This window comes from Aulonocara sp. 'chitande type north' Nkhata Bay, linkage group LG8, assembly GCF_057382095.1.
Source record: "Aulonocara sp. 'chitande type north' Nkhata Bay isolate Kocher_YH1m ecotype deep benthic linkage group LG8, A_spYH_male_GT1.1, whole genome shotgun sequence".
Lineage (NCBI taxonomy): Eukaryota > Metazoa > Chordata > Actinopteri > Cichliformes > Cichlidae > Aulonocara > Aulonocara sp. 'chitande type north' Nkhata Bay.
This window is the reverse complement of record NC_141351.1, coordinates 5,789,541-5,806,479: the sequence shown is the minus strand read 5'-3', so window position 1 is coordinate 5,806,479 and position 16,939 is coordinate 5,789,541. Positions and strand designations below refer to the sequence as shown.

The window sequence follows — 16,939 nt, the reverse complement described above, 5'->3', positions numbered from 1 at the left end:
GAACACCATAATTTCTTCTCACCGTCACCTCTTCTGTATTTCTGTGCGTCCCTGACCTGCAGCTCACCTTTTTTCTGCCACAGTGATCAAACTGTAACTCCCATTCCTTTCCTATCTGCTGTCTCAGGTAAATTCACAGAGGAACTGTTTGAAGTGACGTCCTGCTATTTCCCAATCGACTTCTCCCCAGTAAGTCCCTGTTTACTCAGCTGGTTTGGACCGAGAACTGAGTGTAGCAGACATAAATGTCATCACTGACTTCCTGTGACCTCAGACAGACTCTGTAGGAAGTTATAACGCAGCGACTGCTCGCGAAAAGCAGCTCAATGTCACAGAGCATCACAGGTCTCTCTGGAGCAAAGCAGCACATGGGTGCAAAGCTTGTTGTGTATGTGACGTAAAACATCATGTAAAGTATAAGAACGGGCATATTTAACCATGTGTATTATTAAGCATTCAAGGCCAGCATCCCTCATCAGTCTAAACTGAAGAGGAAACAGGAAACAGTGCAGGATCAGCATTAGTTTCTGAACACTTTAGACAATATATCCCAACACATCAGTCGACAGATTGGATCATTTAGAAAATCTATTATTATACATTTGCATTGATCTATATGAGCATGCTATGATAGTCATAGTTTATATTTAATAATGATTATATTTACTGATTCACTAATTAGTGACCATTTTAAACCATAACATGTTACAAAGTTTTCGTTTTCACAGCAAATTTTGATTTAGCTTTAATCTTAATCTTCTGACTAAAACATCATTTAGTTTCATTCATAATTTAGGCGTTTAAGTTTTTATCAGCTAAATGTTGTAATGTTATCATAGACTAAATCTAAAGGTGACAAAAAGTGTAAAAGTTTGCTTCTGCCACTGAGTTATTTACAACTCATTTCATTTTTATTCGTTAATGAACATGTTGATACGTTAAACTGTAGTTTTTGTCCTTGTGCATTTTTTTTGTGTGTGTGTGTGTGTGGGGGGGGTGTTGATGAAAGCGAATGCATCAACAACCTCATTAGAATTATTGGTTGAGGAAATTAACACTGATGTTAGAACTCCTTGTAGGCCAAACTGGGATACATGTGACAACAACGTGTAATAAATATTGTTCATGTGTTGTAAAGCAATATAAGACAGAGATCTAAAGTTTAACCCTGTGAATTTTGGGCAGCATTTTTGCTTCACGATTGGTTGCCAGTTGATAATGACTGATCAGTGGTCTTTGAGATTACATTTTTATTGTATTATTTCAGGTATTAAATGAAATGCAAATGCAAGTCTGCAATAGCACGAGTCTTTCTGCATTTATATATTTGTGTTTGTCAGAAATGTCGACACTCACCTTGGTGCTTGTATAACAAAAGAGACATCTTTCATATATGCATTGGAGTCTTTATATTCATTATTTGATAGCGCAGTGAAGAGGGATAGGAAACTGGGAGGGGGTGTGATGTACTTTCCATTATCTGTGAATGTTTGTAGGGTTCTGCATGTTTTAATAGACTTCTTAAATCTCTTCTCACTTCAGCCTCCTAATGACCCACATGGCATCACCAGGGAGGAACTGGTTCAGGCTCTGAGGGCCGTCCTTACTGGGACTCCAAATTTTGCAGAGGTGAGTGAAAGTATTATTTATTTATGTTTTTTTTCAAACGTCGTTTACTTTTTCTGTTTTGGAGCTTTTCCTCCTAAGCAAACTAAACGAAGGGCCTCTGCGCTAATATTTGTTGCTATCTTACAGTTTCTGTTACCTCTCCTCATCGAGAAGCTGGACTCAGACGTTCAGAGCGCAAAGCTGGACTCGCTGCAGACTCTGGTGAGAAACTCGTCTCTAAAAATGTTGTGTGCCTCCAGCTAAAACAGGAGCTTACAGTTCAGATATAAACATTTGACTGTCAGCTGCACAGTATGCATGAGTAAAGGTGAATGATGCACAGCTCACGATTCCCTTAAGCAGCAGAGTCGTTTGTCACAAGTGGTCCAGCGCAGAGTCATGTAGATAAATTGTGATTATTTTTACATTTTCAGGCTGCTTGTGTGTCACAGTATGAACACAAGCATGTGGCTGAATTCCTGCAGGGACTGTGGACAGCAGTACGCAGAGAGGTCTGTTTGAGATCAGTTTTTAAATGTAAATAGCAGTAGTACTTGTAGTACTTATTTTGTGCCTTGGCTCTGTTAAGACATATTTTAATATCTTGTAGCTGGTCTTTATTCGGTGTGGTGTGATTTTAATTTCTGTTTTTAGCTCGTTTTGACCCACTCCACCCTCATAAAAAACATAGGCACATTTAAGGCCAGTAGTGCTTTCTGAAACACCAAATACTAGGTTTCTTTTGTAGCATTAAGCGAATGAAGACCTCACTGCTGTTTAACTAACAACAGCAGAGTCAAGTTAAGTTGTGCTTGTTGTGTCGTTGCAGGTGTTTCAAACCTCCAGCGAGAGGATCGAGTCTGCAGGCCTCGCTGCTCTTACCGCACTCACTTCCTGTCTGTCTCGCTCAGTCCTCAGCTCTGACTCTGAGGACTCCCTCAGCACATTCCTGGATTTCATTCTCACAGGTAAAATGCAGCTTTGTTATGCATGCATGAAAATGTGAAAAAAGGTACATTTGTTCCAGAAAGAAACATAGAAATGAAATTCTGTATACTGATGAGGAGGAATATGGCACTATGTAGTACAGTACACTGGGGAGGAAGTTGGCAGGAAACTTTTTTTTTAAATATATATACTGTGTATACCACCACAACTTTTTCATAACCTAATATATCATGTTTGCTGTCTAACAGATTGATTGTACAGGTGGGTTGAAAACACAATATTTGAGTCTTAGGGCCGGGTCCAAAAGGCCTAGATCCCAACTCCTATGGCAACAATCACTTGCTATGGAAAAATTGGTACTTCTCAAGGCCCCCTGAGGCTGACTTCAGTGTTAAAATTCCCAACATGACACCATGAAATGCATTTTTACAACCTGTTAGAAAAAGTGTTCTACCCGCTGCTTTTTAAATACAGCAGATATATTTGGATACTGTTGTAAAGTTAGGGTCGTGGCCTCTCTGACTGACAGATGTCTACACAGATAGCTGTAGCCAGGGGTTCTCTGCCAGGCCTTTGTGAGCTTTTTAGACTTAGCATTAGCTAATAACTTAGCAACCCCCTCTTGCCTAAATACTAAACACTTTTAGCTCCAGAAAAAACAACAGTGCAGTGACCAAAATTGCTAATGTTGAGGCTTTATAATGAGGAGCCCAAAAAACTGAGGGTGATGTCACAGTTACTGGGTCCATCTTTTATTTACAGTCTATACAGTCAACGTAAACACACTGTAATTGTCAGCGGTTCTTTGGAAGAAATCAGTATTTATTGTTAAACGTAGTTTTAAACAATGAGTCTCTGAGACATTCAAATGGGTCTTGTGTTGTACTATGTTGTGCTTTTTTTCAGACTGCAAACCTCACCTGTGTGAACCAGACTTAAAGCTTGTATGGCCGAGCGCAAAGCTCCTCCAAGCCGCCTGCAGCGCCTCCACTAGTGCGAGTCACATCATTACAGCTGCTGTCATGCCATCGATACTTGAGCAATATAACAACAGAGCACAGGTAATAGAGACAGCTGATGTCCACATGTTTAACTGGTTTAATATTGGGCTATTTAAGTATGGGTAGAGTAGAGAGAATGTGTTGTATGAGAACTCTAGAGCCTGTTTTCTTTGATTAACATCTGGATTTTTATGTTTTTGTTTTGTTTTTAACACAACTAAGTCCATGATCACATCTGTTTCTCTCTCTGTGCAGTGTTCCCATAGAAGGATATTACTGGAGGTGGTGCAGCGATTTATCCATTCAGTAAAAAACTGCCAGTCTTCAGACAATGGTGAGTGCTGTGTTCACTGCTGTTTTTCCCTCTTCTAGTCACCGCTGCATCTCATTAAACTTCAACATCGGCCATAAAATCTTGAAATTATAGCTCTTCATTTGTTACTCTACATTTCAGATATGCACGTCCTCGATCCTGTAAATATTTGAATCTTCTTGACTGTGACTTTGCTGATATATATCAAACAGTTTTGTTTGTCTTTTGTTTGAACTGAGTCAAGCTAAAACATTCAGTCCAGTGACCAAAGAAAAACTTTACTTGGTTACGGCTGTTGACCTTTAATCATTGTCAGTTTCTGTGTGTTTACACTGTAATTGTCACAAACTTCAAACAGTTATAGTGTGGTTAAAAAAAAAAGATAACTGTTTACTTGCTGCTTGACTGTGACCAAGGGAACTACAGCTTTGACCTCCTCTGTTTCTCGTAACTGCGTTTCGTCTCTTTACTTCAGATGAGAGTGTGTTTTTAGCCTTCCGAGAATCTCTGTGCGGCATCGTGTGTTCTGCTCTCTCTGAGAACGACACCAGCCTGCAGATCACTGCCACCTCTGTGCTCACATCACTGGCACAACAAGCAGGTACTTAAATTTAAAAATATATAATTGCTTAAAAGCGTTATAACAGAGTCAGACGTTTTTCACGAATGTTGTAAATATTTTCCCCTTGTTCAGGTCTGCTGTTAGAATCTGATATTGAGCTAGCTCTTAATCATCTGACCAGACGGCTGCTGATTGAAGAGGATGACAAAGTCAGGTGAGCTTTCGTTTCTCTTTGATGCTCCCTGTTATCTATTTGAATCCCGTTCATCCTGACACCTCTCTTGTGTTTGTCTTGTTTCTGCCTCCAGTCTTGCTGTGGCGGAGTGTGCTGGAGCCTTAGCGCAGCTGCACCCGGCACTCGTCATCTCCAAACTGATTCCAAGACTAAGGAACGAGATGTATACTGGTAAGCTGCTGAAAATATCATGTATTTTAGGCACAGGAACACATACAAGTAGTGTTTATGTGACCTGGCCCTCCTGTCTGTTCAGAGCCCATGAATCAAGACCAAGGGGAGGCTTCTGAACTACATTCCCATCATGTAGTGCGTCAGCGGTGTTTGTCAGCTCTGGCTGCAGTGTCCATCCAACCCAGTGTTGTCCAGGAGAGCACACCTGTCCTCCTGGAGGTCCTTCGTTCAGCACACACAGGTAATCTGGCAAAAAAGATGCTTTTTTTTTTAGCTTCAAGTACTTATATTTATATATAGTATGTTTATAACTGATCAGTGGGTCATGGTGCAAATTTACAATCACACATCACTTCACTGGAGTTAGTCTCCAAATTCAAAAAGCTTTACCAAAGCGTGTTGTTGTCCTATGAAATGCTCTAAGGTTAACACCTCTGTGACATCTTGTTCATTTCAGGTGATGTTAGTTTTTCAGTGGATGAGGTGGTGCTGACGTGCCGCAGCCTTCAGAGAATAGCAGAGCAGGTCCAGGACACCGAGGAAGCGGGACGCTGCTTCCACAACATCATCATCCCACACCTGTTGTCTCTGGCGCTCCAGGCAGCACTGCAGGGTGAGAAAGGATCAGTGAAAGGATTGACCAGCTTCATCTTACGTCATCAAAATAGTTTTAATTTGAATCTTCTCAGTATAACTTATGAATTAACAGACTTCCATCCATTGAGTCCTGAAGCTACAGTTATATTTTTCTAACAACTGAATTGAGCTTTCATTTGTAAAACGTGTTCATGTCAAAAACATTTAGTCCCCCAACTTTAAAAAACAATTGCTCTTCAGGTGAGGGATCATCTGGAACTCCTAGTCCTCTGGTAGAGGAGGTGGTCTTGTCTGCCATGGTTCCTGTCATCAGCACTTCCTGCTCCAGACTGCAGCCCACGTCAGTAATCTTGTTCACCTCTTGGCCTGATTTTATTTTGTCTTTTGACACATTTACACATAGTAAATGTTGTTATTCTTATCACACCTAGTGTCTCTAAATGCAGAGATAAACAAAACAAAGTTGCACTAAAAGTAGCTTGTACTTGCTGTATTTCCTCCTTTGTGTCACACCTGCTGATCTAAATATACTATTTCCTGTCTGTTTCACAGTCTCTCTTTTTTTCTTCTTTGCGAATGCCTTTGATTTGTTTGCACAATGCAGAGCGTACTTTTTGATGAGGTGTGTGTGGCTTCCTTTCAGCCTGGCGGGGCAGACGGCGTCGAGAGCTGTGTCTCTCTTCCTGGATGGCGATGTCTCTTTTTTGCCTGACAACTCGTTCCCTTCACACTTGCAGCTTCTCAAGGTCTGTTTTTGTCTGTGCTCATTTATTTTATGTATTAAATATTAGTGACTGTATAATTAGAGTTTATAAAGAATCAGACGGTATACAAACTGATGCAGTCAACACAAATGTCAAGGCAGTGTTGTGTTCTGGATGGCTTTTTCTGATTTTAAGCTTTCTAAAATAAACAATGCCAGAACTACATATAGGGTCATAAATGTACATAACCATTCATCTATTCTCTTCAGTGGGGGGCGGAGCCTATCTCAGCTGTCTTAAGCTGGGCATACACTGTGCAATTTTTTTTTCAGTTGCGTTATTCAGCTCCTGCTCAAACTGTACGATTGACTCGCAGAGGTTAGAAGTTCGTAGGTCACGATGCAGGTCTCACACTATACGGCCCGATGCTCTGATGCGACCTGAGTGCTCACACTGTGCCTCCATAAAATGAAGGTTATAACATAAAATCTGTCTCTCGCTCTCCCTCTCTGTCTTTCACTCACACAGACACGCACACCACCATCAACTTTGCTAAATTGCTCATGAAAAACATTGATCAGGCAGCTGTGATTGAGCAGCAGCGTAGATCCAACTATTTTCATGGTCAGAGCGGTCGTGATAACTTCGTGAGGCCACATCGAAAAGGCTCAGATGAGCTTGCCAAAGTTCTACAAGGTGTGCTTTCATCGCTTGTGTCCAGATCACATGCCGCACTGCCGTGCTGCTCCACCTTTTCACTTTCATTTCTGTGTTTGTGCGTGCGCAGTGTGAGAGGCTGCGGTGACACCCTCACGAAGGCCGACAGGATTTCAAACACGTTTGATTTTCTTACGACTAGGGCTGCCACAAACGATTATTTTGATAGTCGACTAGTCACCGATTATTTATGCGATTAGTCGACTAATCAGATCATCATCCATTAGACGTAAAACTACAGCTTATTGCACCAGCAGCATCTGCTCTTATATAACTATCATTAGCTTACAGCTTTAAGTGTTTAAGGTGCTAACTAAAAATAAAGACAAGATGATAGTTCATTCAATTTTAATGAAATTTACAGATTGTTTCGGTGAAGTTTAATGAACTCCTTGCTATCTAAAATATAACAGGACAACGGAGTATATTCTCCAGCATCTCACACTTCTGATAATCAGCTGTCTGCTTGACGTTTATTCAGCTGTGTAAAAACTATAACTTTAATCTCAGACAAACCGATTTACTCAGGAACAAATAAAATACAAAAAAAAAAAAAGCCAAACAATAACATTTTTAATTTATCTAAGTGACTCATATATATTTAACCTGAGTAGCGAAAGATGGCGGTGGGTTAGAAAACAATTTGCCGGGAGTCCGGTGTTCTCACCGCGCTAGTGACCTAGCCCCCGGCTAGCTATCGAGCTGGTGGGTAACAGACGTCTCCGAAAACGTCGGAGCGCTTTTGAAAATATGTGGTGTCCTGATAAACTGAGCCGATATTTGAGGTTTACACAGCTACATTCTCGGCTGAAAATACGTTAAACGTTTATTTTCTGACCCAGAAAGAATAATAAGAGTAATATTAAAACTAACTAGCTGCCGCCATTGTTGGAAACTGCGCTGGGCCACGCTATGAATTCTGGGACACAGCTGCTGCTTCTTCTTCTTCTTCGGGGTTTAACGGCAGCTGGCATCCTTGTACATGCAGTGCTGCCATCTTCTGTTTCAGTCCGTTATTACACTCTTAAATCCTGCTACTTATTCCTGCGTCTTTTGGGATCTTACAAAGCTTCAAACGACGCGTCGACTATTAAATCAGTCGTCGACGATTTTGATAGTCGACGTAATCGTGACTAGTCGACAAATCGTGGCAGCCCTACTTACGACCAAGCGATTGATGATCGGGAGCTGGTTGTGAGGTGTTAATCGCTTCTCGTTACCCCATGTTTACAACACGATGCACGACACACGATTAAGGCGAAACTCGGCCAACCCCCAAAACGGTCGCACGACTGAAAACTGCTCAAAATGGGCCAAAAACCGCACAGTGTATGCCCAGCATTAGAGGCAGGGACCCTGGACAGGTCGCAGGGTTAACACGTAGAGACAAACAACCATTCACACTCACGTTCACACCTATGGGCAATTAACCTAAACACCCAACTGGGTATATGCATATTTTTACAATGTTTTTATTTCAGAAAAGCTCAAGTGAAAAGTCATTTGTTTAGTTTTTATTTATTTATTTTTATTTGTTTATCTCTTAAATGTGTGTTTTGCCATTATTTGACTTGAGAAAAAGAGCAGTTGACAAAAGTATTGAAAGCACATTAATGCCAACATTCACATTCCATTATGAGTAGAAGCAAGCTTTAAACTGGAACCACTCCATCAGGTCACGTCTCGGGTAACAAGTGTGATTACTTTTCTCAGAAGCAGGAGGGGGATTCCTGGAGCCTGTCTCGGCTGGTTTGTCTGCTTATGGGCAGTGTGTGTTCTCTACCTCGCGGCGTGAGTCTCATGTTAAACAACTAATTCAGATTTCCGTTAAATTTAAAGAAATAAATAAAAACTTTTAGGAAATGTATGTTGAAGTTTGTTTTGACAGTGTTAAGTATCGTCTGCAGGTGGAGGTGCCCCAGATTGACAAACTGCTGTCGGCACTGGAGGAGATGAGCTGCACTTGCAGCCACCCGCTGTCATACACGTCAGCTGCAAAGTGCTTTGCTGGCCTGGTCAACAAGAAACCACAGGGTCAGTTTGTGTCCTGTCACAGCTTGGCTTTTATTAAATCTAAAAGCTTTAGATCATTTATTAAAACATTTTCTGTTTCTTCTTCAGGAGATTCCCTCGACAGCCTAATTCAGAGGACAGTGAAGAGAGTGTGCAGCGAGCTGGACTCACCTTCATCCTCTGTTCACACTCAGGCATTTACACTTATGATCTGGGTAAGAGTGACTGTGTCTGTACTGCTCACTCCTAATCATCAGCGCATTAAGAGCTTTTACTTGTTTCACCACTCACCTTACAAATCTTTTTCAGAATGATAGTAAGGTTGTGCTTGTCCGCAGGTTTCCAAGGCTCTGCTTCTGCGATACCACCCTCTGTTCACAACACTGACCGACAAGGTACAAAACTGAGCAGCACACAGTGGAGCTTTCATGCTTACTGTGTTTTTAGTGGAAAACACATTTGGTGTTACTCTCTTTTCTGTGTACCTCGCAGCTCTTCTCTCTGCTCGACGATGCCGGTTTAGGTCCGATGGTGGCGGCAGACGGCTTCTCTCTACTCATGAGTGACTCCACCGACGTCCTGAACAGAGCTTGCCACGCTGATGTACGCATCATGTACCGCCAGCGCTTCTTCAGCGAGAACAAAGCCAAGCTGGTGGAAGGGTTCAACGCTGCACCCCAAGGTAAAGGCACCAGGACAGTCGAACCTACACAAACAATTTACAATTTACTTTGCCTTGTTTGGTATCATCCTTTTCAGCACAACCTCACGTGTCTGAATTTACAGTTATGTTTTCATTTTGACATACTGTATTAACACAATTGATCTAAAATCAGGCAAAAACATAAAATCAGAGTAGAAAAAGTTCTATTTTTTTACTGTAGCAACCACAAACATGTTTATTTAATCATATTTCATAACTTTAAATGCAAATATAAATTGTCAATTTTAAAATCATATGCACAAGTTTTGTCTTAAGCAGAGAGTGCTTGCTAGCGCTGTCCTTAGAGAGTAAAGGTGACGAAACTACTCAGGAAAAAACGCAGCGTATATATTGTTTATCATGACTCTGGTTTTACGTGGCCTATCAACACAATTTAAAAACTGGTATAGATCACATTGTTGCTTTCTTAAAGTAGTCATGGTAAGCCAATCGCAGTCAAACAGCAGCACTCATACGATTAATTACCCCCCTAGCTACAGGTGTTTTGCCAAAAAGTGATCGTCTGCCAGAAAGTGATTGCCGTCCGCGGGAGCGCGCGCAGCTGCTTAAAGCTGTAGCGCCCAGATTACTTACAGCTACTTCCGTGCAACTGATATAAAGTGCGGTAAGCTGAACACAGCTTCAGCCGTCTGTTTGTTGAAAAATAGTAACGCGACCGCATTTTCTTGTTAGTAACGGTAACGGCGTTGTAACGATAGAAATAGTGATTAGTTAGTAACGCCGTTACTTGTAACGCCATTATTCCCATCACTGCCGTTAATGTTTAGAAGCAAAAAAAGAAACAGCTTTTTATTCTTGAGTACTGCAAATATTGCACCAATAGTTTCTTTGGATGGAGGAGACTTAAAGGGAAAATAGCAAAAGTCTTAGCCAACACATGATGTTCAGGTTTAGAAGTGTTATTCACTAGACCTACTAATTAGAGTGCAGTAGCAGTGCTCAGATGTACAAGATTACTGAAAATAAATGTGTAAAAAATGTTTCACCATTAGCAGAAACATATAAAACTACACGTGTGAGCTGTTTAGTCCAGACATTTATATTACAGTGGTGTAAAAAAAAAATGTTCCTGATTTTCTAGTGTTTTGCATATTTGTCACGCTTACATTTTTCAGATCATCAGACAAATGTTAATATCAGACAAAGATACCCAGAGTAAATACAAAGTGCAGTTTTTAGATGATGATTTCATTGATTGAGAGAGAAACGTCCAAACTCTCCTGGTCCTCTCCGAAAAAGTAATTGCCCCTCCTGCTAAACTATGAATTAACTGCGGTTAACCACATTTTGTGGAAAGATGAGTTCAGTTTTACTAAACACACTGAGGCCTGATTACTGGCAGACCTGTTGAATCAAGAAATCACTTTATTAGAAGCTGTTTGACAAAGTGAAGCAGGCTGAAAGATCTCAAAAAGCAACACATCGTGCCACCATCTGAAGAAACACCTGAGATACAAAATCCCTGACATCTATCAGTCTGGCAGGGGTTCTAAGGCTTGGGGACTCGATTGAACCACAGTAAGAGCCATCATACACAAATAAAGAAAACTTGGAACAGTGGTGAACCTTCCCAGGAGTAAGCGGCTGACCAAAATTACCCCAAGAGCGCAGCGACGACACATCCAAGAGGCAAAAACAACACTGAAGAACTGCAGGCCTCACTTGTCTCAGTTAAAGTCAAGAGTTCATGATTCAACATTAAGAAAGAGACTGAGAAAAAATGGCCTCGGGGGGGGGGGGGGGATATCAAGGAGAAAAGCACTGCTGACCAAAAGGAGGATAAAGGCCAGTCACACATTCGCCATTAAAAATCTTGATGATTCCCAGGACTTCTGGAAAAAAAACGTTCTTTGGACTGATGAAACAAAAGTGGAACTTTTTGGGAAGGTGTCTGTCTGTTCTGCAGCAGGTAAATGATCCAAAACACACCAGAAAGTCCACCTCCGAATGCCTCATGAAAAACAAAGGGCAATTCACAGCAATTACAACTATTCTGCAAAGATGAGTGAGTCAAAAATCCTCCACAGTGGCAGTTATCGCAAATGCTTAATTACAGTTGTTGCCACTAAGGTTTGCCCAACCAGTTATTAGGTTAGGGGCTCAATCACTTTTTCTAACAGGGCCAATAAGGTTTTGATATTTTTCTTCACTTCCTTCACTTAAAAACTGCATTTTGTGTTTACTTGTGTTATATTTGATTATCTGAAACATTTAAGTGTCACAAACATCAAGAAAAAAAAAAAAAGGAATTTGTCACCAAAAACTGATGAAGACAAAGATTTCCATGCTTTAAACCCTGTTTGATCAGTGTATATACAAGATTCAGAATGTAATGTTTTTGGTTTATTTGTGTATTGTTTGTTTCCACCAGAGAAGAAGCCCAACTACCTGAAAGCTTTATCTAACACCGTCAATAAGCTGCCCAAGCAGGTTCAAGTCACTGAACTTCCAGCGGTGAGTAACACAGAGCAGCTCTGATGCTCGTAAGAAATGACTCGAGCTGGTAGGTGCCTGTAATCATCAAAGTCCTGTTCCTGTGCAGCTTCTTTCTCTGCTGCTGGAAGCCTTGTCGGGTCCTGATCAGGACATTCATCTGACAACTCTGTCCTGTCTGGAGCCCGTCCTCGTCAACCCACCACAAGTTCTCATACAGCAGCTGGAAGCTTTGGTCAACAGGCTGCTGGCCCTCCTCTGCAGTCCAGCTATGGTTAGTTAGATCACCACAGTCTGTTCACTAACTATTCAGTCTCCTCAAGATTATAAACTGTTGTTTTGTTTTAGTATTTAATGCTGTAAGTGCTCTACAAAAAGCCTACCTTCATTATTGGACTGTATAAGTTCATTAAATGATGACAGTGTTTTTTCCTTTACACTGCAGAGTGTACGGATTGCTTCGCTGTCCTGCATCAACGCTATTTCCTACTTCCCTGTACATGAGGTAAAACGTACCATCTTTGAATACTTTGGTTTCAACCTCCATAAGATTTTTTTTAATTCCTAATTTGTGTGTTTTATCTTTAACTGTTTGAAAAACTTTAAATTCAACCAGTTTATTGAAATGTGTTTTTGTTTTACAAAAGCTGAATAAGGACTCACAAACATAAACTACGGTTCCTGAACATGGAAACATTTAGCAATCAGACTGAATTGACCAATCTGACTAAATGCAGTCAGTTATATTGAAGCTAATTACTAAAGGAGTCTTTATGATTGTTGGATTTCACCACAATGTTTGAGTCAGAGAATTACAAGCTACAAATTTGTCATCGTGTGACACTATTGATCCTCATAAGTCAAATTTCTGTATTTTCCCTCCTGGACATAGTGCTGTTTATCAATGGCATTTGTGCTTGGTTGCCAAAAGTACCGTTAAATGTATTTGAGAAGCTCAGCAGTGATGTTTCTCTCTAGAAATCATGAGTTTTTTTGTGAGCAGCTCCATGTGGGACCTGTTTTCTGTCTACTGTGTACTTAAACCAATGAGAAACATTACAGCTCAGCCGAGATGAGCACCATTAATATTTACATCCTGTCACCCACTCATGAGCATAACAGGATTTCGTGGTGAACTGCCCCTTTAAGGCCTTAGAAGAAGAGTCCGTGATTCTAATCGTCACTTTTCCCAACATTTTTTTTCAACAGGAAACTTGTATAAAAAGTGTAATGTTAACATATTAATTGCTTTACCGATTTTTTTTCCTCCTATCTGTGTGTGATTTAAGGTGTTGCCATTTCGGACCCGAGTACTTCGAGCGCTCGCCAAACCTCTGGATGACAAGAAGAGGCTGGTGAGGGGGGAGGCGGTTCAGGCCAGAGCACAGTGGTAAGAACTACCTTTTCCTATTAAAGATGGACTCCTCTAAAAAATCCAAAAACAAGTGATTTATCTAGAAGACATGTCAGCTTGTGATTATACTGATGTTACTCTAACTCTTTTCCTAGTCCTGTGAATCTTACTAGCATGTAAACAGGTGCCATAGCATTTAGTAAAGCATGTGTTTATGGCTATTTCTCTAACTGTCCCTGTAGGTTCCTCTTAGGAAGTCCTGGTGGAAGATGATTTCCCCCCTAATCGCCACCAAATTACAGATACCAAGTAGCACTCGACTCACTCAACGGCTCACCCTCTGCGGGTCAGCTCTCCAGCAGCCTCCACCCTCGAGGATCTCCCAGCTTCCTTCTGCCCCTCCTACTCTTCCCCTTTATACTGAAATGTTTTAACTGTCTGTATTTTCACAAACGCACAAGACTGTATAGACTAACGCACATAAATCTGATGGCAGAGCTTAGTCAAAAGAATGAAATGAGTGTTTTGTTATTACGCCTCATGAATATTGTTGTCCTGTAGGATCAAACAGTCACATGATATGAGATGACGCCATTTTGATTGGGAAATATTTCACTGCTGAAGGTGCAAAAATTTCAAAATGAGATTTTAGGCGTATTTATATTTTAGGTTTTACAGCTGGTAAAATCATATATGCATTAAGGTCATAATCATAATGAAGGGACACTGGTTTGGTCAGCTAACAAAATAACAAAAAACCACTTACAAAGATCATGTAATCATTTGTGTTTCTTCAGAATGTCTCAAATCTAGTGTTACTGTCCTGAGATCATGAACATCTGTCAGTAGGCACCATAATGAGGTAGTGCCAGGGAATTGGATTTTTCAAAACTGTATAAAAAGAAGCAATTTTTTTTCCCACTGCATATAAAAGCAGAGAGCGTGACGCTGACAAGGCGTCGGTGTGACGCTAGATCTGCCTCGATGCCTTTTAAGTAGCAGCCATTATTTCAGCAGATTTGAGAACTGTAACGTAGCAGAAACTTGGATACTTAACAGTGGTTAACACACTGTGTCCCAGCAATTTCACACTGCAGACAAAGCAGGCACCTACTCCAGTCTTGGAACCACTTTTCTTCCAACCCCCACAGCAGTGGAAGACACATCAGTGACCTTTTTACACTCTCATGTGAATGTATACCTGAGCAGTGACGTCTCTAACCGATGTTGAGACTTGCTAGAATATGAATGTGCCAACTGTTCATGGATCGAGCGTGAAAGCTTCCGCTGACTGAAATGTTAGGATACTTTTTACAGAATGAAATATCTGTTTAGGTTAATGTACTTTTGTTTGGCTTTTAAGTTATGTGAACGTCATGTTCAACATCTGCCTTGTATTCTGTTAATATTAAATCATAAATGTTGGCTGACTTTGGACCTCACATCAACTTATGCCAAGAAAACAAGACAATATTTAAGATGTTTACACTGAAATTTCACTCGTGTCTGTCTGAATATCGTCACCTCAAAACGGAAACACGTCAACCCAGAAATATCAAAACCTTGTTTTATTTTAAGGCGGCGAGATAAATGAAATCAGAGCACAGCTCCAACACTATCACAGCTGGATGTCTGTTTCTATGGCAACTGCAGAGCCTCCAAAACCATCATGAGGTTGCCGATATGAAAATGTGGCTTTAGGGGAGGAAAAAAAAATTAAATGACAGAATAATATTTCAGTGTCTGAGTCACATATTTCAAGGCTGAATAACCAAACAAGGCACACAACCACATCTGTGTTTAAAGTTCTCTGAAATCAAGAGCTGTGTAGTTGGTTTTTCACTCGTCTTTGGCACCAAGAAATGAGTTCAGGTCAGTGGCTCCCAGTAAAGCCAGGGGATGGTTTTTGAAACACATGTAGAGTAGTTGGTATTAAAAACAACTTACAAATAACAATTATTTACATACTAACACAACACTTCTTAAATAATGTTTTCACGATTTGCCTCCCACAGCTATCTTCTGTTATTTTGAAGACGCCGATCCTTAAACAGAGCTGGAGATTGATACAGTCTCAGCTGCTAATGGTGCCGTGTTTTGCACTTTTATCACTAATTTATAAAAAGCACATAAAGGTGGAACGCTCTCTTTTACAAGCTAAAGTCAGATTGAGGGGAAATGTGCAAGTCTGTTTTACAGCATGAACTGAGAAGAAGAGTCTGCTGTAAACGGTCTGCCGACATGACTTTCAGGTCTTCACTTAATAACGATAAAATAGGTTTTTTAACGTGCTGTACTGTATGCAACACATAGCACCATTAACAAGCTTTAACTTCGGCTCCTGTGATGGTGCCAAACCACACCATGTAACAGAATCCCACAACATTTCATCACCTCTTCAATAAAAGTTGTGTGAACGAGGCGTTACTGAGATGCTGACCAGCAGCATCCATGAATCAGATCAGTCGACAGCTCTGCAGTCACAGCTTAGTCTCACTGTACAATGCTGGAAAAGTGACAGTTGGATCTAAGAAGTTGAGACACTCCTGTGTTTCTCCACTTTTATCAGTGCTGATACAGACACAGCAAAAGGCTGCTGATCTGTGTAACCAGTCTTTTCTTCTTTGCTGGTTATAAATGCAGGTTTGAAGTTTTTTTTTGTTTTTTTTAAATATGGTACGACATTAAAAAGCTGAAAGTCAGATGGCCATGGGGTCTCTCCTGGCGAAGGTGCAGTCCCACACGATGCCGTCTCCGCAGGGAAGATGGCTGGAGGGTAAGAGGACCCGTGTGAGCCAGTGACTGAGGAACAGAAGAACAGATGGGATGAAATGTGACTGAAAACAATGAAGGATGACAAAGCTGTGATCTTTTAAAGGGGACACAACTGATCATTTCAAAAATCATACATACAACAGTGGTAATTTGTGTCCCTGCTTTTCAGTAAGCACAACACTGAAAGAAACCTGCCAGCTGGCTTTGCATGAAAACCATCAAATGTGTCAATTTAATATAAAAATATTTTCCTATTCTTTTCCTTTATGCAGTTAGAAAAACAGGTGGAATAATAGTTTGTATTGAGCACATGATCCCAGCTATGACTAATAAGAACCTCTCTCTAGATGGAATACTTGCACATATTGCACAAAAGCTGAAGCAGTGACGGAGCTCACCTCCTCTTCTGCACACCAAACAGTAGCTTCAAGTTGTTCATTTTACCGCGATGATATGGATTTCGGAACACCTGATTAGGAAAAGAAGAAAACAGGATTTTCAGAGACCCTCGATGAGTTTGAATTTTGTTCCTATGCAGGATTCATGTCTGGTGAACTTTAACTGGTTTGTCCAATAAAAGACTAAACTTTTGCTCATATATAGCAACTGACTCTGCACAGGAGTGCACGTACCTTTCCTTTCTCCTTTAATCTTCTGGCTTCTTTGCGGTTGATGTGCCGCTCTATGCTGGTTTCTCCTCTGCTGATAAGCATGGCGTGCCACAGGGTGAGTCCACCCAGAGCGACTGCCACAGAGCTGCAGGGAAGAGGGAGAAGGGGCA

The 16,939-nt window shown here is 40.9% G+C and overlaps 2 protein-coding genes across 4 annotated transcripts in view; one reads left to right on the top strand and one right to left on the bottom strand.

Moving 5' to 3' along the window:
* mms19 (MMS19 homolog, cytosolic iron-sulfur assembly component) overlaps positions 1–15,370 on the top strand; it is a 19,976-nt gene extending 4,606 nt beyond the window's left edge. The window contains exons 8-31 of the mRNA XM_086302961.1: positions 128–189; positions 1,543–1,629; positions 1,756–1,830; positions 2,043–2,120; positions 2,438–2,576; positions 3,463–3,617; positions 3,813–3,891; positions 4,346–4,471; positions 4,565–4,646; positions 4,741–4,838; positions 4,924–5,082; positions 5,299–5,454; positions 5,679–5,778; positions 6,082–6,184; positions 8,573–8,650; positions 8,767–8,893; positions 8,981–9,087; positions 9,211–9,267; positions 9,365–9,554; positions 11,968–12,050; positions 12,139–12,303; positions 12,475–12,534; positions 13,319–13,419; positions 13,626–15,370. Coding sequence (XP_086159087.1) covers positions 128–189; positions 1,543–1,629; positions 1,756–1,830; positions 2,043–2,120; positions 2,438–2,576; positions 3,463–3,617; positions 3,813–3,891; positions 4,346–4,471; positions 4,565–4,646; positions 4,741–4,838; positions 4,924–5,082; positions 5,299–5,454; positions 5,679–5,778; positions 6,082–6,184; positions 8,573–8,650; positions 8,767–8,893; positions 8,981–9,087; positions 9,211–9,267; positions 9,365–9,554; positions 11,968–12,050; positions 12,139–12,303; positions 12,475–12,534; positions 13,319–13,419; positions 13,626–13,656 — 2,498 coding nt within the window. The 3' untranslated portion in view covers positions 13,657–15,370. The remainder of the gene's footprint in view (positions 1–127; positions 190–1,542; positions 1,630–1,755; positions 1,831–2,042; positions 2,121–2,437; positions 2,577–3,462; positions 3,618–3,812; positions 3,892–4,345; positions 4,472–4,564; positions 4,647–4,740; positions 4,839–4,923; positions 5,083–5,298; positions 5,455–5,678; positions 5,779–6,081; positions 6,185–8,572; positions 8,651–8,766; positions 8,894–8,980; positions 9,088–9,210; positions 9,268–9,364; positions 9,555–11,967; positions 12,051–12,138; positions 12,304–12,474; positions 12,535–13,318; positions 13,420–13,625) is intronic.
* The window catches only part of zdhhc16b (zDHHC palmitoyltransferase 16b), an 8,302-nt gene continuing 6,299 nt past the window's right edge, over positions 14,937–16,939 (bottom strand). For all 3 annotated transcript variants that reach the window (XM_086302969.1, XM_086302968.1, XM_086302967.1), the window contains 3 exons: positions 16,791–16,914; positions 16,557–16,627; positions 14,937–16,185 (listed from right to left, as the gene is read on the bottom strand). In XM_086302969.1, the coding sequence (XP_086159095.1) occupies positions 16,083–16,185; positions 16,557–16,627; positions 16,791–16,914 (298 nt within the window). In that variant the 3' untranslated portion in view covers positions 14,937–16,082. The remainder of the gene's footprint in view (positions 16,186–16,556; positions 16,628–16,790; positions 16,915–16,939) is intronic.